Here is a 24,462-nt window from a genome sequence, read left to right on the forward strand (position 1 = left end):
TGAAGAAATATTGATATGATTTTCATACTGCCAATACGTCGGATCTGCGTTCTACTGTTTTTATGGAAGCTGGCTATGGTCGTTTCTGCTATCGACGTCACGCTCAAGAGAAAGGAAGGAAAAGATCAGAGGATGAAGTGGAAGTGGTGGATATGGCCGCATCCGGCTTCCATAGTTTTCGCAGTCTAGAAACATCTCTAAACATTATAATGCAGGTTATAAATAAAAATAGAACGAGGAAAAGGGTGGGAAAGTCATGAAAGTGGCGAGAATTCAAGAATACATAATATGTATATTATGGCCACAGCTGACTTCCATAGTTTTTGCAGTCTATTTGTGCTGTCAATTTGACTGATAGATTTTTGTACGTACATGTCGATGTTTCTTCTTATACTGCACTGTTTGTGATCAAATAAAAAAAATAACCACGGATTATATTTTTATCTGTCAGCTTGATGGATTGGTTTCAACTAAATATTTCACATTTTCAGACTTCTTTGTGAATTAAATAGAAAATATTTCTTCCTTTCACAAGTGGAGTTCATTATATATCTTGACAAAAGCTGTAAATCATTCATGTATATTGGGTGGTTGGTTGGTAGACTAGGAAGTATTGATGGTCGTGGTTATTGTTGGTAGTAGAATCGGGATTCATTGGATGGGTCGAAACCGTTGGTAGTTGATTCAATACTATTATTCAAATCTGACCGACCGATCTTACACCATGAAATATCCCTTTTCATATCTAAGCTGGTGTAATAAGGTTAACATCATTGTACACTGCTTTACCTTTTTAGGCAAAGAATAAAGACTCAAAAAGATGTGGAACAGAGAGGTGGGTATAAAATCTTCTCTTAAGGTACAGAATATAGAACATTTACATAGTGAAAAGTGTCTACGAGTCCTTTTTGTGCCCCCTCATAGAAACGCCTCTGGGCAGTAGAGCAGTATGTTATAAAACACAACGTCATTAGCTCAAATAGAGGAAATAAAAAAGAACGCAAAATAACACGCCATTTCCTTTAGGTCCAATTACTGAATTATAAACATAGCGGGACTATTGTTCAATAGCTATCGTTATGAAACTGTATCACTGAAATTTCAGCCTCTTCAGAAGTTACAGTGTTGTAATTTCTCTTTGCACACCGCTACAACATTTTACTACCATTTCAACTTTATCTTTATTACTCAAATATAATTGATATAAAAGAAGTATGCTCTCTCTCTTCTTGTGACCTTGGCCAGTGCTTCTATTTGAGAATATCTTCTATTACACCCAACACGGGAATATTACCAGACTTCAAGCATGTCTTCTATTTATAGAAATATCCATTACCATTTCGGTAAATATAATAAATATAGAAAAAAATCTCATGTAAATTGGAGTGAGATTTTATGTTATAGACAGTTTGATTTCTTCTTAATTATGAAATTATATCGGATCAGGCCGTTTATGGAAATCATGGACAGAGTGCTAATTTGATTTGAATAATATTCAAATTCTTATTATGTGGCTACCTTACAAATTGCATGATAAAAGACATTGATTTTAATAGTTATATATCTGTAAGGAGTCGTGGATAACCCTGTTCTGATTTCAATCTTTATAGCTAATTCTTGGCAGATTTCCAAAGCTGAATCTTTCAGAACTATTTTGGAACTTTGTTTACCGAGATCTTTGGCACAAAAGATTTTGCCCAGAAATCTTAACAGTTGCAATTCTTGTAGTTTTTCTGAAAAGCATCTCAAGTGGATTGTTTTATTTTCAACCTTTACCCCACATTCTCGACAAAACTTTAATTTTGCAGGACTCTTGTGGAACTTTCATGATAAACCATTCACTAGACACATACATTGTCACTTAAAAAGCTTCCTTGTTATTTTGTATGGTGCATTGTGATGTAATGTTTTGTCCTCTTTACCTTTGTGCAACGGCATTTCGTTGATGTGCAGTCGATTTTCTTAGCTGTCTATGAAATATCTTTAGTTTTCTCTGTCGTTATCATCTGTAGTTTTTGTTTATTTGTTTGCTGCTGTTATATTCATTCAGTATTGATTTATTTCATTTATTTCCTGTTGTAGTCATAGTATTTATACCCCCAAAGTTACAGTTACATAGGGTATAGGGCAGTATGGAGTGTTTTGGGGGTACCAGAAGTTACGAGATAGGAGAAGCAAGATATAAAATGTGAATTTAAACTTTTTAGAAAAAAGAAGAATAATCAATCAAAATCGACATGTTTACTCCTTGGTTTTAAAAAAAACGTGCCATTTTATAGCACTTCAACTAACTGCAGGATTATGTTCGAGTTTCTGTATTCCACGAGGAATTTTTTCACGTGTTGCGAGAGATTAGATCGTAATCTGCTATTTGATAATTGGATTAATAAGATCTTGTTGAATTGATGATGTACTTTCGTGCTGCATTAGAAAATAATCTATTTCACTGTAAAGCATGGCATGTATTTAAAATTCTGATATTTGTTCGTTCTAATATTATTTTCTAGAGCCATGGTGGCTCAGTGAGTAAACCGAAGGATCTAGCGTTCCATCACACCATAAGTCACTGCATGGTTAAGGAGAATGCTAATGGTGCTGTCCTGGCAAAATTTAATCAACTCACTGCGCACTGTATAGCGCTGCCAGTCCCCACAAAGACAGTTAGGAGCGGAAAAGTCGGACATATTTCTCTATACCTCTCATGATATGAAGTACCATGCGACAAGGGTTAACTAGGTGCATGTTTGAAAAGATTGTGCGCGGCCTCCTTCCTCAGAACTGCCATATCTTTTCAACCATTTTTTATCGAATTTTTCTCTCTTTCTCCAAGTGATTAATTTGATTTATTAAATCTCATATCGACAGAGGCGAGAAGAAATCCGGCTTAATCCACTTATTATTTTTATTTGAGGGTAATGTAATGATATAGAGCTTAGATAATAGAATGGGGGGATTAGAACTTATTGTATTTTCTAGTAAAAGACATTTGTTTATTGCCATTATTCAATCATAGCGTGTTACACATGTTATCAACATACTAATCGAACGGAATTGCACGAAAGTTTAACGACTTCACTAGCACAGTTGTGTATCATTAGAATTCTGTTTGTAACTTCCTTTTCTGAATTATGCATAATAATACTGCAGATGCACCAACCAGTTAACAAAATATAACACGATGTCAGTAAGCCTCCATTGATCGCAGTAAAAGTAAAAGAATAGAGAATCTATCGTCTGATATAGCAAACAAAATATTAAATGACTGATGCTGGATTTTCATTGGAAAACTGCTTTTCTCTCAGTTGATATACCAGAAGAAAACAATAAATGACTTATTTCTATGAATTGCAATTTCTGCTAATAAGTTCATTGTTCTGTTTTATAATATTACACGAAAAAAAGAAGTTATGGTTATTTAATTCAGTTTAATATCGACGATAAAATAAAACTGTATCTAGAGAGTAGAATATAGATAACTGTCTGTGAAATTAAAACATAATAGATTTCATGTGGGTATTTAAATATCTTTTGGTTATTTGTGTTACTATTGTGTGTTTGAGTTGAGTTGAATGAAGCTAAAAGGTCAAACAGTCTTTTTTGTTTAAATTGTGCCCAAGAGCAAGGCTACATCTGACGTATGCGTATATGCACACCTCTTTGCAAATTCAGTCTTTTAAGCATGCCAAATTTCATCTTGCTTTTGCTTAACAATATTTTCTCTTTTAAAATGACACTTTTCCTTTTTCTCGTATATTGGTTAAAATACCATGCCTATTTGTGCTATTAAAGTAATACTGTTTCCTATTATTAAGTGAAAATAACTAGTCTAGTAAATATTTTGAGGACCATATCCCCTCAGAGTCAACATATTATAGTAATAAATCAGTAATTAAAACAATAAATACACAGTAAATAAGAAGGACTATTTCTGGCCAATGGACGTGACTGGACTTCTGACCAACTGTTTTCTGGACATGACGAAAATGGAACCCGATCTAATTTCATATGATCTAAACTGTTGTTCAATGATTAAAGAGACCACGGGTCTTGATTTATTCGTATCTGCGGTTTTTTTCTATTGATTGAGGTCTACTTCCATCCGCTGACAAATTAAATACGTTTGGAGAACGTGCTGGTGAGTTTTGTGGTCTTGGTTAGGTACTTGGTGAGTTCATATGAAACTGTCTCATTGAGAGCTTCTTTAAAGTACAATATCCATTGCCAATTTTACGGTCGTTATCAATCCCTTGCGGTCCCTTGTCGGGGCATACCGGCAGTGTTCATCGTTCCAAATCTAATTGAAGAAAAACTTGCATATTATATTGGCATTGATATATCAATCTGCGTGTACAAGTTTAGTGTTCGTTTCAATAATTCGCTATTGCCTTAAGTTACTAATCGTTGATTTCCACCAACCAACGCGGATGTACCAGGCTTTATTCTAGTCACAAACTGTAAACTGTCCTACTTTCTATAGATAAAATGGCTTGAAAAGAAAGTGAGATGAAGACAAAAAGAATAGAACTGAATAGAAATACCACCACTATCTATTGAATCTTCAAACGATCAAATCACCATCAAAGACACCTCCACAGATCTCGAGTCATTGACAGCATTTAGTGTAAAGGCGATAATAATTGGAAATAGGAACCAATATATGTTTAGATGGAATAGTTTCCTGTAATTATAGTACATCTCTTGATGCTTCCTTTGATATTAACTATTTGATGGTCTAAATAAAAAGACCGTTTTGAAGGGAATGTTTTATCAACATCATTCCATATTCTAAGCCTTTGTATGTTATATAATATTTTCGTTAATGATTTCCTACAACTATTGTGAGAAATATTGGCCAATTCTTGTCCAAAGTTATCCAATTTTATGGATAAGGTAATAATGAAAGATAGGTGATCCTCGAATGTTTTCTGTAACCGAAATTCATACATATACAATACACAAAACAAGAGTTAACCATGAGACAAATTCACTAGCTTACACGAGCAAACTTTTGTGATACATTTGACGTATAACTTAAGTGGCATTTAGTAATTGGACAATAAATAACTGTACACAATTATATGTATAAGAATTACTTTAATCAAATACCTTCCGACGTTTCGACGAAGTTGCTTCCGTCTTTATCAAGCAATGATCGCAAGGTATTTTATTAAAGTAATTGTTATCCATATAATTGTGTTATTTGACGTATAGTTCCAAAACAAATTTGGCAAGAAATTTCGGCTATATTTTAAAGTGATACTACGTTTTAGAATGAACATAAAATTTAAAAAATTTAAAACTTGGCCAATAAGAGAATATATTCATCAGTAGATATAACATAACATGACTTAGTAATTATCCATAAATATGCAATTAACTAATGAAAATAATTACTTAGTATTATGAATTTTCCCATTTTCAAGATTTTACAGGGAATTTGTTGTAACTTTATGACACCTGCAGGAAAGTCCACCGATGAATATTATTCATATTGACAATTCTTGAAACTTAAATTTTATGTTCATTTTAAGACGTAGTATCACTTTAAAAGTCAGTGGCCACGCCCCACAACCTCCATAGAATTGAGCCACTGCTTGAGCCCCTTCACCTTATAATCCATGGAAACGCCAATGAAAGAATTATCTATTGCTTCCCTTTAACTGGAACTTTAACGCCAGTATGTCAGGAAATATTTCGAAAGAGTCTGAGATTGAGATGTCTATCAACTTCAAGTGCATCCACATACTCTAATTCAATTTCCAGCCTAATTTGTGCCAGACGCTGATAAATTGTCATTATGTCCACTGTAAATTTGTAAATTCTAGACGTTAACCGCATGATGTCGATAGGGTTTATTAACAAGGTAGCTCAGCAGCCGACTTAATCTGAAACTTTCCGACATTTTACCACTAAAGCTGACTTGAAACCAGTGGAGTTTAAAACAAAATTTTCCAGAGGGGCCACATGTCATTCTTTCACTATGTTAACACCAGTGCTTGGAACTTGTTGGCCCATATACACATTGTCTGTGGTAGCTATACATGTATACGATGGTTGTTGGCTAGTTTATGACTTGGTGACTCTTGCCAGTCTGATAACTTAAATTACAGGTAAAGAAGACGATTATATTATATAGTCCCTGATGTAGCTGTTTTCAGAGATGCTGGTTCTTGCTCAGTTTCTGGAATGTAATTTGGGAATTCTAGATCAGCTATATAGAGCTACTGGATCTGATCTGGTCACTGAAAGCTATTCTTGGACCATCCGCGGAGTTGCTAGCTCTTACATGTAATCTCTTATAGCCATTTGGACAGTTATCGCTGTAAGTTGCCTGAAACTCTCTGATGGCTACTTGAGCATCTGCTTAGCAGTTAATAATGAGCTGACTAGTCAGATGGTAAGGTGCTGACACCTATCATAACTATGGTTATTGCGATCTAGCCTTCATTTAGTACCTGATATCCACCACCCCTTGTCAGTAAACGCAAAAAAAGTCAGAAAAAAGGTCTAAGAAGAAATTCTGCCATTCTCGAAATTCAGATATCATAGACTTGATTGACTACGAATACCCAGCAAGTTGGTTAGAGTTGAGAAAAGCACTATGAAAGTTTCGGACTAGAACATCTTCTTGTAATTAAATTGAAGTTCACCTATATTAGTTGTTATAGTTACAATTACTTAAATATCGTGACCAGAGTACACTGATTTACTAGTTAGCTATTACATAGTTCTTAGTTCCTGATTCAATTCTTGACCAGTCTTATACTTTCTACCATTTTATCAATAGATACTTTTGATGTTGTCCAGGTGGAAAAGAACTACTCACCATAGTCGCGAATCCAAAGAATGGAGGGGTTGGAAGGGGCATGTTCAAAGACTCTTTCAAATGGCATAAAATGCAGAATTATAAATTTTTGTCACACTGACGCCGTGGGAAAGGAATAAAATATTTTTGGCAGTCGCCACTGACCCATTGTAGTTACAGTGCATGCCATTTATTTTTTGAAGTCAAAGCGGTGTCTTTGGAATATCGGAGTTCAAAGAATCGTTTTTATTTTTATAGAGATAGTCATAACCTAAAGTACCCCTTCCTTTCCCAGAACCTACACAACTGACTGCTTGGTACCTGACCTACTCTTATCACAACTAAATATGTGACAGTGACATTTACCCTCAAACTTGAAGGTTTTGTCCTGTCCTGTTTTCTGGTACTCAGATTTGAATAGGAGACAGACTGACGAAATCGGGGGAGAACAGGAGCACAACTAGTCTGGACTGAGATTCCAAATGCGGAAGGACATAGGCACAGGCCTACTATGGCAGATTTGAGGAGGTCAACCCCCGCCCCCTTCACCCTGCTGCCCCTGGTTTCATTGGTTATTGTTAAAAACTAGGAAGTGAAGGGCACAAAATCTTAAAGCGACACATCATTCTCATGTTAAATTGCCATTTCCACCATTGCCAATAAATTTAGAAGGCGGGGTAAAGAAAACAGAGATTGGTGCCAAGTAAAATGTTATATAAAAGATATTTAATATATATGAACAATATTGTTTAACAAAATACACTGAAGAATTAGAATTATTGACCGAACAGTTACAGCTGGTTACATATACATTGCAACCCACATTAGAACCCACATCAATTATGATTTATATATAACACATCCTATCTTGAACAATGAACAGAAGACTCATAAACCATTTTACACAGATTTTTATCGATTTAAATTTAGTTGATGGATACCCTAGGATACCTTAGCATAATACATAGTTAAATAGAAAACTAAACAATTCTTTGATAGACACTCACTCAATTTTTTCTGCATTAGATTGCATTTACTGTGTAGTTCTTATTTTTTATCATTACGGTATTACGTTTCTAAATTAAAATACTGACATTGAACTTTTTTACAATCAAGGAAACCAAATTATTTTTATCAATAGGTAATTTTGATCTTGAAATGTGAAGTCACTAGAAAAAGGAGAAACAATCAGTAACACTTTAATTGTAGACAGTTTTTTATTTTGAAAAGCGCTACAGGTTGCTGGAAACTTGGGCTTTATCTTTTGAGAGATTATACTGTGCATAGCCACTGTCTTATTAGTAAGTCTAATGACATCTGAGGTATACCCTGTCTTAGTAAGACAACATGTCGAAGAAATATATCACACCATAATTTCATAGAATCTATTAAAGGGAAGCAATTCAATGCAATACGTAAAGTGATATTAATAGTTAATGACAAAAATATTCAATAAAATGAAAAGTGATTACAAATGTTAATAAAAATAGGATGGTTAGGTTCCCAGATTTTTAATTGTTTCACAGATTTTTTATTGTCCTAGATCACAGGCATCTGTTATCTTTATTTTGTCCTAGATCACAGGCATTAGCTATCTTTATTTGGTCCTAGATCACAGGCATTTGATATCTTTTTTTTTGTCCTAGATCAAAGGCATTTGATATCTTTTTTTTGTCCTAGATCACAGGCATCTGTTATCTTTATTTTGTCCTAGATCACAGGCATCTGTTATCTTTATTTTGTCCTAGATCACAGGCATCTGTTATCTTTATTTTGTCCTAGATCACAGGCATTTGTTATCTTTTTTTTTGTCCTAGATCACAGGCATCTGTTATCTTTATTTTGTCCTAGATCACAGGCATTTGATATCTTTTTTTTGTCCTAGATCACAGGCATTTGATATCTTTTTTTTGTCCTAGATCAAAGGCATTTGATATCTTTTTTTTGTCCTAGATCATAAGCATTTCATAATCATATTTATCATGTATTGCAAAATTAAATGATTTCCACAAATATACACAGATGCACAAAAATAGTTGTTTTAATCTGAATTTTGTACTAATATTGAATATATCTAATAAACAATACAATTTCTATAACAATAACATTCCAATAACAAGTATAACAATTCATAATAACAACGTTCATGAGTAATAACAATTCATTAATAAATCTATCACATGTAGGGAACCTGTGTGCTTGAAAGGCAGTGGCCAAAACAATTTCCAGTGACACAATACAATTTACATATTTTATTAATGGTAGATACTGCCTCCTCACTGAAACACACCAAGATCTTAAACATATTAATAAGTCAATATAAAATATAGAAGTACAAGAATAGTCACGAATTTCTCTTTTTAAGAAATATTTTGTCCTTTCTCATATGAATAATATGTCTAGCTAAAATGTGCATAAGCTTATACAAAAAAAATCATAATTAAAGTCAGTTTATCTATGGTAATGAATATCCTGTATAACTGTGAATTAGTGTATGAAATAGCATGTTTAATGGGGAGTTCTTAAATCGATCTGTCTTTGATTGTTAGTAAGCCTACTTGTTGGTTTATATTTTATTGTAAAGTTTCAATTTCCAACTAATTAGATCTCAAATTCAAACTTCATCCTTAAAGTGTATAAATATCTCAGCTGTATTAACAGTACACATCATACAATATAATAATAATAATAATAATAATAAAGAGAGTGTATGAAACAAATACAAATATATACAAAAATAATTCTAAAATACAAAGCTATATTAATAATTAAAATTATCAATATTAGTAATATCACAAAAAATTCTCTACATCTAAAAAGGCTCTGAAGAGCTTAAATTAAACTCGGCTGGTAATGCTGTAATTGAACACGAAAGTTGACATGTTTCTCTAATTGACTGTTTACTCCCGGTGAAAAAATATATCTGAACACAATATTATAATATTATAATAAAGTACTATAAGGATGTTGAAATTATGATCCCTTTTTGTTCCTAGCATAATAATTGTGACCAGCGATACATAATTTATAACAGGATTCAGCTGTTTGGCGACCTTTTAAATATTCATATTCTTTTTCTTGAAAATAAAATAGTCGTAAGAAATTGTCAATGTCTGAGGAAAAGTCATCATCATTGTCAAACTGAATACAGATTTTATACTCATATTAAATATTTCAATCAAAACAATATCATCTGATGTTGAATCCTGTCTTATAGGGGCAGAATGTAAAAGTTTAATGATCAAAAACCTGAAAATATTTCTAAAGTATGCTATTTATATCTATGATCAAACTGAATTTGTTTTAAAAAGGTTAATTGAAATTGTTAATCAAAGCAGGTTGACCTAGTTTTTCTGTTAAAAATGGATCGATATTATTTATCTTCAGACATATTTCTCTACAATTCATTTTACTTATATCCTACAGTAGTTTCATCTTTCGTAAATCATAACAAACTTCAAAAGTTCATTTTTTTCCCCGAGTTACAAAGAAATAACAATGTATTTATTAAAAGTTAATGTTTATATGTAAGTAAAATGGGTTATAAAACTCTTCTTCAGTATCACATTTCTCAACAAGTTTTATGAACAATTGTTACAATTACTGTTCATTGAGAACAGTACAGAATATATATGACAAAAGTATGTTATCTAATATCTACATTGAGAAATAGTTCACTAATATCCAAAGAAACTGATTGTGAAATTCTTGAGAAACAGAGCCTGGTGAAAGCCATTTAGTCTATATATTAGGCAGGAACCGGCATGAGGTAATCTATACATTTTGTGAGGATGAGGCACATTTTATATTTTCAGTTATCAATGTCCGGCATATAAGGCCAAATTAAAAGCCCTGGTTATCATACATAAATCTGCAATGACTGAAAAAAGTGATTGAACAAAGACTTGTTTTAACCTAAAATTTTTGTGAGCTTTGTGATTGGTATTATGGACCTATTTGTGAGAAACTGCCTTATTTAGACCTAATAAAGCAACAGTTTACTACCAAATAGAAATCACAGAAGAATAAGTAATGAGTAATAGTAAATAGTATAATAAGCTTGCTTGTAGTATGAATTATCAAGAATGATCACCATCTTCATTTTAAAACCCAAATTAGAACTATATGTACCTATTTTTGAAAATTTGCCTGTAGAAGTTTATAATCAAAAGATCTGTTGGAACCATGTATAAGAGATGGAATTGGTGGTTCTTTCATTATCCATTTCTTGGCCTCCATATCCTCCTGTACCATACATAGTCCACAATAAGGTATACTAGTTAATTGTAGGTGAAAATCAGTGGCTGACTTGGCATTAAGGCCACAAAGTTGATGAGTACACATATCTAAACTTCCAGCGTGTGCCACTAATAATATATTACCACCTAGAAAAGAACGAAAGGAGAAATGAAACAGAAACAAAATGAACATTACCTAGAAAAGGAATGAAAGCTGTTTACCATTTTCCTCATTTTGTCATTGTTGTTTCTGTCTGGTTTTGATATTTTAAACAGTCTCAAGTTGTTTTGATTAGATTATTATTCTAGTCAACATAAGGCTATAGGTTGTACATGAGGTCCAGACACAATTTGCTACTTTCTACTGTATTCAATCAATATTCTAGCAATGAACTCCCCAACCAACATCATTCCTCATCTATTTGCACCTAAAGTGTCTCCATGGAGAATTAATAGAGCTGCAGTGGCTTAATGAGTTAGATGCTTGCTCACTAGTCTGAAGGTCCAGCATAAGTCGAGATATATTATGGATTTTTCAACCTGGTAAGTGATGCAGGTCAGAGGGGCTGACATGAAAAAAACATCTAATCATTCAGATAGATCAATAAACTAATAAAGATCTCTCCACAGTTGGATATTGAAAAAAGGAGGCTGCACTGGCAAAATGTAGAAAAGCAGGATGTAGGATTCCATTCATTTCATTTTTTGCACATCATCCTGACTATGATTCAAAGGGAGAATATAAAACTGAAACTTACCATCAGGTGGTAGTTTTTTCACCACAAATCTGGAGAAGTTAGCAGTACGATCATAACATTCTTGAATACTTTCATCTAAATTCATGTCTTTGATTGCCAGGAATGGAGTATAACCTGTATTGATTTTGAAGCCTTGTTTATGGAGTTCCTCTGGCTTCATCCATATTGGAATAATAGGATGGTACCAACCTAAATACTCAAATAAACTGGGCTCTATACAGATTTTCAGATGGCCTCCACTAAAACCTATATATAGATTAATAAATTATCAATTAATGGAAATCTTGCAACATTTCAGCCATTTAAAAAGTTAGAATGTCATTTCCTGGGTTATATCAAAATAATGGTAGCAGCAAGTTCTAATCGTGGTCAGAATGCAGAAATGATCATCTTTTCTACTCATTTCAGTCAAACTAGCTATAAATAGATAATTGGTTCCCGTGCACTAAATATTGTCATTACATCAGCCACCAAAGTAATATTGCTAGATATACAGTATGTCTCTAGCATATCCTAGATGTGTATAATATTGTACTATTGCTAAAGAAACATAGATATACCAGAGGTTCTATAAAAGAGATGTAAAGATTCAATAAGATAAATATAGACACAATATGTTATAATTCAATTTCCAATATAAATTCTCCATGTCTAGAGTGTAAAGATACAATTTTCCAGAAAACAAAATAACATATCAAACCTTCAAGAAATGCTTGAGCTGTTTCCACACATCGTAAGGCTGGTGAAGCAAAAATATGAGATACAGAAACATTTTCTTCTCTAAAAGCAGCACCTGAAATAATCAATTAATTACATAATGCTAACTAAATTACATTGATTTGAGAATATCCTACAAAAGACAACTATTGCGGGCACATCAGTTAATCAAGATTCTAGACACCTGGTACCACTTTTCATTATGAAATACTTACTCACATATGATAGATATACTTCCTCATGTGAAAAGTTCATGAGCTGTTACCAATATTTCGTCAGTATGTTGTTACGGATGTTGGGTTTCGTTTTGCGTTTCGGCTCGTTAGTACTTGATTTATTTATTTATTAACACATCTGTCAACCTAGAAAGATGTAAACATGCCAGTCAACAAATGTCAACATACCTGTCAATCTTGCTTGATGTTTACCAGTTTCACTTAAAGGTGAATCTCTAATGTACTCTAAATGATTCTTCCGTTTATACATGGTTTTTGGTAAATTGAGATTATTACGATGATATTTACCTGTAGAAAATAAACTATATATCTAAATACAACCACAAAATTTAACAACTTGTTTAAATTAACACAGATATATTTAATCCTTAATTTAACTTGTTAATTGCACAAATAAGATTCAGAATAAAATCCATGATGGAAGTTGCTTTTGATTCTAAATATTACTTCAAGTAGCTAACAGATCAATAATAGCCCTTGAACATTGTCCAATGATCATACAAGTCAACCTGGTTTCCCCCTGTCAGTGATACATATTAGACACTGAAAAAACATCAAGTTGTTTAGATGGAACAGTATTCTGAGTCTCCAGGTGATTAAGGCTATGCATGTTAAAGACAGTTGGAAGGCAAAAAAAGTGTATTAATTGTGCTTATTGCACCAGGCTATCCTAGCAAAATTTCCCTCATTGCACACTGCATGGCTCGTCCTCACAAGCTAAAACAGGTGCAGCAAATGTATGACGTAAAACTCCATTTCATTTCTGATAATCTAACATTGATAAGACTTACCATCCTCATCAAATACATTTTCTGTCCAATCTCGTCCAAAACAGAAATCAATCCTTTCTCCATGTCTCATTACAAATAAATTACGAACATGTTTATGTTTTTTGTCTTTGTGTACCTAGAAACAAGTATGGACAGTCATTAGCCAAAATATGGCCAATATATTGTTTGGCTTTTGGGCTTCATTTTATGATTCAGATCGTTAAGTACTTGGTTTATTCATTGTAATCTAATTATAATTAAATTGTTACTAACCTTGGCATAAACAGGATCAGATGCTGTATGAAATAGATTACCTACTATACCATTTCTTTCTTCTACTGATTTTTCTTTAAATTTTAATGGTATGGACCTGAATTGTCGTAAAATAGTTTCATCAAAATTATGTGTAATAATCCAAGTGATTGTAAAGAGGTTTTCTAAACTTTGTGTCTTTGTAAAGGACACTGATAGTATCAAGTTTTTTTCTTCTAATTTTCTGAAAAAATTTCAAGAACAAAAGATCTGTTGGAATGGTGTAATTTGGTGCTATCTGTGTAATGATACACATAAAAAATTTATAAAACCTCTTTACAAGGGTTGCTGTTCTCCAATCTGATTAAAACACAGATCTAGATATATTGTTTCATGTTTTTTGCAGGTTCCTACATATTTGCCATCCATGATCTGACAAGTTTCCTCTTCAAACAGTGTTCTGTAGATTTACACAATAACATTAAAAGTTACCGAGAATCACAAACACGGTTAAAAGTTGAATAAGATCCACAACATAAGGCGCAAAACTATTTAGTTTGATCATGAATGGCAAGTGAAGTCACCATCTACAAAATCATGCAACAAAATATCCAGATTCAATGGTGTCATCTTAAGGTGCCTTATACTGTAGCGATTACCAGCTGCATATGGTTGCAAATAATGAAAGTGGCAACGCATCCTAATACAACTCACATGAGAGTTGAGTGTGAAATTTATGACCACTATACTTATTTATATATGCAACTGGTGATCACTATTGTGTGAGGGTCCTTTAAGTTTGTGTCTTTAATTTTTATGTAAGAAGTGTTCATAGTCTCGTATGATTCTCTAGCAAGACTTTGAAAATAAAGGAATAGATTCTGATACTGTAATATTTACAATACCAAGTCTGTTAACACAGAGTTAATTGATAGTCAATAGTGATAGCCATAAAGTAAAAGTATTCTTACTTGTGTAATGTCCATGTCCATGTTTCTGCAGTACGTTTAGTAAATGTACCAGGGAAAGCACCATGAACACCAGTTGACCACAGCACACCATTATACCAACTATCTGCACTGTTAGATACTTCTGATGGGTCAATAAGTATATAATCACCAATTACTAATTCTAGTTCATCCATCATCTTAGGCTGGTACGGTCTTAAAACCTTACGTACCTTTAATAAAATACCATATAAATAGGTTAGTAGTCTCAAAACCTTGTGTACTCTTTATAAAATACCATATTAATATGGTGAAATACTTACCAAGTGTCCAGACTAGAACCAGTATTTTACCTGTTTGTGCATCTGTGTTCAAAGGAACCACAGATATCTGATTGAAAATCAGAATGGTGCAAATTGATGCTATCCCTTGAACTCCTGGAACAAAGATGAGAGTGCCAATGATTTTAGAAAAGAAACACCTCCTTTACCTTATTGCCCGTGTGTGTGCACCAAATGTGTATTTGAAATGGAACGAAATGAAATGTGTATTTGAGTTAGTGCATAAACATTATATAAAACATACCTCAAACTTTCCAACTTTAGGATCTCTGGAATATAATCTAAGGTCCCAGCGTGTATCACAGTTAAGATGTATTTCATGAGCTAGTTTACACAATGTGTCGTGGTGTTCAGGTGTATATTGGTATGCACAGGATATATGGAATTGTTTCTTCGGAGGTTCCATTATGATCCCTGAAAATTCCAATATATCAACACCTGGTTGTCAAAATGAATCAAAAAATCTTGAGTAGCTCTGTTTTAAAAAAAATGCATGTTTTTAAAATTGATCAAATGGCTTTTCTTTCAGACCCTTCCCCCCACCCATTCCACCCCAGCCCTTGTTGATAAATAGATAATCCATTGTTCACTTTCTCCAATAGCTTCCTATGAGGCATATAAATCATGTGATATCATATTTACCTCTGTGCCAAAATTGGGGATTACCTGCTAAAGTAAAATAGGATAGCAATATGTACTAGTTTTAGCCATGTTGATTTGAAAATTCATATACAGTTTCACATTGGTACAAAAAATGCATGTGTCTCAGAGTTCATTATAAAGTTGAGGGGTTTCAAATAGATAACTGGCACACTATATCCAGCCTCGATGACAACCTGTTATAAATTTTCCCTTCAATCCATGTTAAATGACAGTGATATCCAGCTTACCTCCCTTTTTGACTTCTGCAGCAAATTCTTCAACCAGTTTTTTGAGAATATCATAATACTCTCCTCCAATAAATAAACCAATAAAACTGGTTTGGGCAAAGAATTCTAATTTCAACGTTGGGGGTAGATTTTGTATCTTTGCTTCCAAGTTAGAAAAGGCATTAGTGAGAAACTTTAATTTGTTGTCTGATACCTACAAGATACAAGATAAACAATATATTAAATAAATTGAGAAATTAAATACCACTTCAGGCTCATTAATTTTGACTTAAGATAAAAATAAAATTATTTTTTTCAAATTTCAAAATAGAAATACAAAACTTGTGTGATATTCTGATAATATAATATTCATTTTTCGTCTTAATGTTCTGGGTCACTTCAGGTGTTGTGACAGGCTGGGTATGCTTCTAGATATCTGATATTACTTTTCATTATAATATACTTTCTCATTTATGATTGATATTCTTACTTAAATGAAAAGTTTGGTTGCTGCTATCAATGTTAACCCAAAGTATTGTTTTGATTTCAGGTTTTGTTTTGCAGTTCAGATCGTTAGTACTTGGGTTTTTGAGTTTTGAAAAAAAATTAAACCCATTACCCACCTTAAAAAATCCACACAACGTAACGTGAGGAAAATAAGCATGTGCACCATTCCATCCACATAAATTCTGCGATTTCTCCCAGAATGCATTGAGTTCAGCTTGAAGACCTCCGACTGGACATAAATATAAGATATAATCACGGTCGACTTTTTCATCTAATGTGATGTCGTTAACATGGCTTAATAACCTATTTAATAATAAGAATCAATGATTAAACTTGACTCAAGTATAATATGTCTCTAATACATATATAGGCTAGCAAATCTCTTCAATATAAATAAAGGGACACATTTGACTAATTGTACCTTAGTCTCAGGAACAAGAATTTTTTAGCTAAGTTTATCTGTAATAGTGTTTACTGTTCACCATCAAAACCTATATGTGTCCAGATTATGAAATTTAAAAAGAGGACTCATCTGTTCTTGATACTCCACAATATATAGACATATAGCAAAGAAATAGAAAAGACAGAAAATAAGAGAAAAATTTCCAGTTTGATGTTTATTGTTTACATAATGGACCATGTGCAGATCTAGTTCTGAAGACTATTTAAATATAGTCAAGATTAAAATCAAGCCCCAAAAATGTCAAATAATGGCTTTTGATAACCTAGAAATTCAACTCACCAATCTGATGCCAGTTGCACACCTTTATCTCCAGTTGAAGCTAGTGATTTTAATCTGTTAAAAACAATTAATACAAGATAAAATTCTATATTAGTTAAAAAATCTGAGATAAAAAGTTTAAAATTGAAGATAATAAAGTGCATGCTAGTACTAAAAATAAATCATTGTAAGATAATTTGGGGAAAAGGGTGCAGTTCAAAATTTAAATATTGGAAATGCATAAGAAGAAAACCATTTTCATTAACGTGAAAGTGATGTGTAAAAGTTTAGACTAAAAATAATACACTTAGACTACTCAAAACTTGATTCATAGATTACCTGAGAAAGTTCTTATTTAAATGTTGGTAATACAAAATCAGAGAAATTTTTGTAAAAGTATCAATTGAAAAAGTGTTTAAATAACATATAATTAACCTATTCACTCTTGTTATAATAAATTGTCATTTTAAATTTCAAATTCTGTAAGAGAATAATAGCTTTAATGTTTAAATGACAAAACAGGTTAACTTTGAATTAGTCAATTATTCAAATAAAGATGACAACACCCATGCATGATATTAGTCACTTTTCACTAAATGAGAGAAATTGTGACCAAGTGGACTAATATACACTTATAAAACACTGCCTAATTTTCTCTCTAAAATTACTTTATTAGAAAAATAGAGATGTTATAGGCATTTTCCTATCAAAGGCCCCTCACTAAAACTAGTATCACATTCACTTTGACGGAGATATTTTAACACAACAACCACAGGTATACTCATTTTCACATACTCTCAATCTAGTAGGCCTATTATTCGGGTGGAGAGTGGAAAACAGAATTTTCTGGCTCCAATCTATATCTAAACATGTCACATGTACAAAAGGTTTTTCTTTCCATTGAACAGAATAGAAAATTAATCATCAGTAGGCATAGAGTCCATTATCATTTAAATAATATAACAATAATTCAAAAAAAAATGTCCTGATTTACTATCATCGTTAGTGCTAATTAGTAAATGTATTGCTAATTAGTAAATGTATTATCCATTTAAGTCCATGTATTATCATATAGATGACAACCATATATGATTTTCTTCTTCGATTTTAATTCATTTTAAATAAACATGAAAACACATTTAAACACAACTTTAAACCTATACCAGTGCCTTCTGTCGAATAGTGACTAGTTGCTTTGCTTGTCAATAGTAACTAGTTTCTTTTCAACCTCCCTAATCTCTTTGCTAGCCTAATACATTTTCTCAATTCAGGAATATTTAAGCACATTGAGAGACTTGTTGTTATTTCTACTAGTTCAATAGAAATATGAGTTCAAATTATTGTTAATTCTTTTATAACACTTAGAAATGATAATAAAGAGATCATGTCAATGTTTTCATGACACAATTTACTATTATTATACAAGGAAGTTATCTAACTCTCTCTGACTACAATATTTACTGAATTGAATTTCGACAATTTTTTTCAAAATATCACCAAAGGTCTTGGATTGCCATTGATGAAATTTTTTAACACTAGAAAAGTTATTACTTATTTTACAGAGGGAATCAGTCCATAGTAGGCCTGTCATTTTCACATGATTTTTCTGTGAGGGAAGTGGATCTAATACAAATGTAAATTCACTGAACCTTTTATTTCTATGGACCCGAAGACATTTGAAGACATTTTAAGACAAATGAGATACAGTTACAGTTGAATATTTATGAAATGAAAGAAACAAAATCAATTCAAAGCTCCATGTAGTCAGAGAGGGAAGGAAAAGGGGTCGAAACTGCAACAGTGCCGTCAGGGAGTAGGTCTAATTATCGTCATCGAACTTTCACTTTTTTGAGCATGGTAGCTTTAAATTTGACAATCCTAATGTATGTGTCATTTGTCAAGAGTTGGCAGTAACTTACGCTCTGTTTTCTGGGAATCCCATCTGCATGAGTATTTCAAGAGAATCTTTTTCATTCTTTGGAGTGTGTGATTTGTTACCATGTTTGTTGAAACTTCGAGGTGGAACAGCAACTGCGGCCATTGCTCTGAAATAAATAAACCAGTTACTTCCCTTTGAAAAAGTTCATGACATACACAGGTGCTCGAAACTTGCATATGTTTTTGTCGGATTCTAAAACAAATTTTATCAAGATTTTGGAAAAACATTTCATTTTCAAAAGATCTAGAATTATGAGAGAAAAATATTCGGAGCTGAGTTAAATCTTTTACGTATGAAAATGGCTATATATCAATTAATTTCTAGTCCCTATGATTTTACCAAAAATCAACTTCCGGTTAATTTTGATTGGCGTTCGAAGAAGAAGGAGCCATTTTCAAAGAGGTACATTTCATAAATAAGCAATAAATTTAGTCAATCAGTATAATCTATGGTCTAATTTGTAAATTCCGTGTGCGCAAAGATATAAATGCATTTGTGATTGGTGGAGATACGATTCATTTACATTAAGCAGCTGAAAGGGATGATAATTTCCAGACTACACAGTCGCTGTTTAGAAAAAGCACCTGACCTCAACAACAACAACAAAAACAACACATTACTGTCATTTATGATTTATTCAATTGTAAAATTTGAAAGTTATATTATTGTCTTTTGGTACATGAAATTTCAATTTGATTATTTTACACCCCTCAAATAAACAGTAACACATTCAGTCATAGCCATGACCATATGTGGAAATGACCATATTTTTACTGAAAATTTCCTCCTCCATGTCTTGGCTCCTGGTTATGGCAAATAAAGTTTCTAAATGAAAATTTGTTCAAGAGTGGGGTTTTTTCTAATGCATTGACCACACTGAGTTGATAAATGTCAATTTATGTCATAAAATAATTGGCATAATGTGATTCAACCTTTCTATTAGTTAACTAAGTAGGGTTCTATATATGTTATTCAAAGAAAATTTGATATGTAGCTTGCAACTTATTTTAATTTTTTTGCAGAAGGTGCCCTGTAATCATTAAAATGGGTGATAAGAAGCAAACCAAAGTGAAGGTAGTGGTTAGAGTCAGACCACAGTTAAAAGAGAACTCTAAGTGCTGTGTTGTAACAAATACAGAATGTGAGAAACCTACAGTTGAAATATTGAATCATAGAAACATCAGAGAAAATCTACTTTATGAGTAAGTTTTATTACAATTGTTTACAATAGAGATATACGAGGTCTGATATAATTTGACAGACAACTAAAAACATAAGCTTTTTCTAATATAAAGTCTCGGTTGGAAGTTGAAGAATCTTAAATGAATTTCATTGCTGGCACTAGGCTATCTCCTAGAGCATTGATAATCGTATAATAACAACTGTTACTATTGATGATTATTTGTATGTTTGATTGACAGTTAAAACTGATGATAATTGTATGTTTGACTGTTGAAATTGATTTGTGTTTGTTTGACTGTAGAACATGATGATTATTATTGTTTGTTTGACTGTAGAACATGATGATTATTATTGTGTGTTTGACTGTAGAACATGATGATTATTATTGTGTGTTTGACTGTAGAACATGATGATTATTATTGTGTGTTTGACTGTAGAACATGATGATTATTATTGTGTGTTTGACTGTAGAACATGATGATTATTATTGTTTGTTTGACTGTAGAACATGATGATTATTATTGTGTGTTTGACTGTAGAACATGATGATTATTATTGTATGTTTGACTGTAGAACATGATGATTATTATTGTGTGTTTGACTGTAGAACATGATGATTATTATTGTATGTTTGACTGTAGAACATGATGATTATTATTGTGTGTTTGACTGTAGAACATGATGATTATTATTGTGTGTTTGACTGTAGAACATGATGATTATTATTCACATGTGTTTGACTGTCGAAGTTGACATTTTTGACTGTCAAAATTGATGTATGTTTGACTTTTACAGTTTTAGCTCAGTTTATGATGAAACGTGTGGTCAACAATATATTTATAACAACAGTATTAAAAACCTACTGTCTAAACCACTGAATGGTGAAAATATCTCAATCTTCGCCTATGGTCCAACAGGAGCAGGTTGGTTACATTCTCTTATCTTAATAAAAATATATACTTAGAACATGAAATATTTCTTTATCTCTCTACAATATTTTGTGCTATTTCAACAGTGAAAATACTTTATGTTAAAATATTATCCTATCAAAGAAAATTCTATATATAATATTAATAATTCCGCCAATCAAATTATCTCTTATAGGGAAAACGCACACTATGTTGGGCTCTCCTGCAGACCCTGGTATGATACCCAGAGTTATCAATGGTTTATTCCAACTCCTTTCTACTGAAGATAGGTTACAGTGGAAATATACAGTAACCTTCTCTTATTTAGAGATATACAATGAAAAGGTATGGTACTTTTTGAAGGAATTCTAGTTATCCCAGCAAAGTGTTCTAATTCATCTGTACTTGTCCATCATTAACTGGGTGTGCCATAAAATTTTCAGGGTTTATAAGGTCTTAATAATAAGAAGGATGGTTGATATATTGAAGAATAATCATCGATTCTGTTAATAATAGAAATTGTGGTTGAAATCGAAAACTCAATAGAAATGGATGATGACTTTTCTGATGAACCCAGCTCAGACAGGTTTCAGAATATGTTATCCAGGAGAGTTTCTAAATAGCAATTAGACAGGAGGAAACAGGTGTATTAACCAAAGTTGTTATACTTTTCTTACATTTCTTTAGGTACAAGACTTATTGGAGCCTGCGTCAATAGATTTACCTATCAGAGAAGATGGAGACCGTAATATATTTGTAGCTGGTCTTGCAGAGAAGAAAATATCTAGTTTTGATGATTTTAAGAATTATTTTGGTCCAGCCACTAACAATAGGTAATACAAATATATTCTTGTTTATCACTGTTGTCATGGTAAATATTTCATTGTAAACTTGACCTGATATTGTTCATGCACAGATTATTTTTTTTAGTAGATTTTTCATATCTAATTCAACCTTGTTTCCTCCCATAACTATAGTAGGGCTTAACCCTGAAACTGTCATTCGCTTAAAGAAATATATTCCTCAAATTCATGTTCTTACAGAACTGTAGCCGCTACTAAATTAAATGATAGATCAAGTCGTAGTCACAGTATAGTAATGTTAAAAATAAAGAAATCAGCTCTGATGCCACCAAAACGTGAATATCATGGCAAGATATATTTAATAGATTTAGCTGGATCTGAAGACAACAGACGTACTGGTAATCAAGGAATAAGGTAAGATAAAGAGATATACATATAGCAATGAATAGAGGGCTTGGATAAGTGGAAGGGGTTGATAGCCGACACTGGCTAACGTTTGGAAGCATTACAATTCTTTGTATATTGAGTGGTATAAAAACCCTCTTCTCTTAATCTTCAAGAGATGAATTTTGACTGCTACAGGGTGACAAGTCTCTGATGTCCTTAGATGAGTAGATATCAGGGAATTGAGTTTTCAATTCTCCCAGATGTACAATGATGGATCAAATTGGGAATTAGGAAGAGGTGGTAGCTCTGTCATTATTTTATTCTATTATAGATTAAAAGAAAGTGGAGCCATCAATAAATCATTGTTTGTACTTGGTGAAGTGGTTGATGCTATAAATAACAACCAGGTAAAGCCTTTTCAATCACATTTGTGGTACGAATGATACCAAGTCAAATTTAACTTAGAGTTGTTTAAGCCACGCCCCTTTTTCAATGAATAAATGGCTATTGGTTCACTTAACCAATCAAAATGCCATTTTTCAAATGAGACGACTTGCCTAAATATTCTCATGTTTTGTGTAACTGTTCATATTTACAAAACAAACTGTATATAGAAGTTTGTCGATTGGCTGGTTTGAAAATCATGTGACATCATAGATATTAGAAGCTGGAATCTTCTATCATCAACATATGAATAATAGTTAAGTATAAATATTGAATAATAGATATTTTTACTGTTTGTTCTAGCCCAGAATACCATATAGAAATAGTAAACTGACCAGACTCTTACAGGTAATATCATATCTCTATTATAATCAAATTCCCTGTTGTAAGGTATAGATAAGGTATTAGGGAACCCCAGCTGATCCAGAGTACCAACAATCTCGAGAATCATTAGGAGTGAGAGCCCCGGCTCCTGCCTTGAACTACCTTACATGAGGTAGTAGTAGACTCAGTGCAAATATCAAAACCACAAAATATTTGTTGTATTTCATTGAAGGGTATTGGTGAACATTTACCATCATTTTGATGAAGTTGACAGCGTATGTCCAAGTTACTCTAAAGAGTTTTGTCTTAAATTACTTTCAGTTTCAGTGTACTAAAGTTCGATTTTAAATGTGGTAATATTCAGTTGATATTATTCTATTTGTTATAAACAGGACTCTATTGGTGGATCGTGTCATTCATTAATGATAACTAATATAGCACCAGAAGAACATTACTACTATGATACCTACTGTACTCTAAACTTCGCTAGTAAGAGTAAGAAAATAGTCAATACTAATACTGCTTGTATCAAACAACTTCAAAATTCAGGTAAGGTCTTCATTACTTCTTTCAGTTCTGAGGGTATTTGTTTGTAAATTTTTACATGCTGATCTTGTGTTTGTTAAAAGGAACATGGTAACTTTAAGATAATTTGATATGAACAAAACTGAGAAATCTGATTGGTAAATTAATGTTATGACAAAGATATTATCGACCAATCAGATTTCTAGAAGTTTATAAGATACTAGTATTATTGAATTTATAAACATGCCTTTCCTTTTATAGTAAGAGTGAAGTAGCCCACAAAAAAAACACAGGACAAAATATTCAGAATTGAGTTTTAAACAGTGTCTCAGTTTCTTACCAAAACTTAAAGATAGATCAATATTTGAAGGAAATAGAATTCTGAACTAGATCCAGTTATTTTAAGTCTGAAGTTTTCTCAGGGTTGTTGTTAAAAATTTCTGAATGATCAAAATGATTATTTTTCTATAATCTTTAGGTGGAAGTAGTAGTAGTGAGAACTTCCTGAAGAGGAAGAATTCCAGTAAATTACTAGCAGAGAATGCCAAGAAACCACGATTGGCGCCAAGTCCTCTGATATCTGATGAAGCTCCTGTATCTACAGACCCTGCTCCATTGCTCAGGTAGGAAGTCTGAATGTCCCTCATTGTACACTTCTTAATGTTTGTCTTCATAAGCTCATTATAAACCATTAAGGGATGCAAAGCTACATGACAATTGGCTGAGAAGATAATTACATTCGTCATGCATAGGCTTTGGGAAACACCTGAAGTCAATCCAGTCATAAGT

General features: G+C 32.5%; 2 protein-coding genes across 2 annotated transcripts; one reads left to right on the plus strand and one right to left on the minus strand.

Moving 5' to 3' along the window:
- Positions 1–10,936: 10,936 nt before the first annotated feature.
- LOTGIDRAFT_114998 (hypothetical protein) lies at positions 10,937–19,202 on the minus strand (the record flags this gene model as incomplete). The annotated part of the gene is made up of 13 exons (XM_009053606.1): positions 10,937–11,190; positions 11,802–12,047; positions 12,493–12,594; positions 12,923–13,042; positions 13,546–13,660; positions 13,798–14,020; positions 14,117–14,236; positions 14,748–14,956; positions 15,309–15,502; positions 15,955–16,147; positions 16,557–16,743; positions 17,183–17,236; positions 19,081–19,202. 13 exons carry the CDS (start codon positions 19,200–19,202, stop codon positions 10,937–10,939), a joined length of 2,139 nt encoding a protein of 712 aa, XP_009051854.1.
- A 942-nt stretch (positions 19,203–20,144) lies between these two features.
- Positions 20,145–23,744, plus strand: LOTGIDRAFT_114997 (hypothetical protein; the record flags this gene model as incomplete). The annotated part of the gene is made up of 8 exons (XM_009053607.1): positions 20,145–20,302; positions 21,078–21,205; positions 21,387–21,535; positions 21,878–22,023; positions 22,234–22,407; positions 22,712–22,787; positions 23,128–23,172; positions 23,541–23,744. 8 exons carry the CDS (start codon positions 20,145–20,147, stop codon positions 23,742–23,744), a joined length of 1,080 nt encoding a protein of 359 aa, XP_009051855.1.
- Positions 23,745–24,462: the final 718 nt, after the last annotated feature.

Source organism: Lottia gigantea, assembly GCF_000327385.1.
Source record: "Lottia gigantea unplaced genomic scaffold LOTGIsca_20, whole genome shotgun sequence".
Lineage (NCBI taxonomy): Eukaryota > Metazoa > Mollusca > Gastropoda > Lottiidae > Lottia > Lottia gigantea.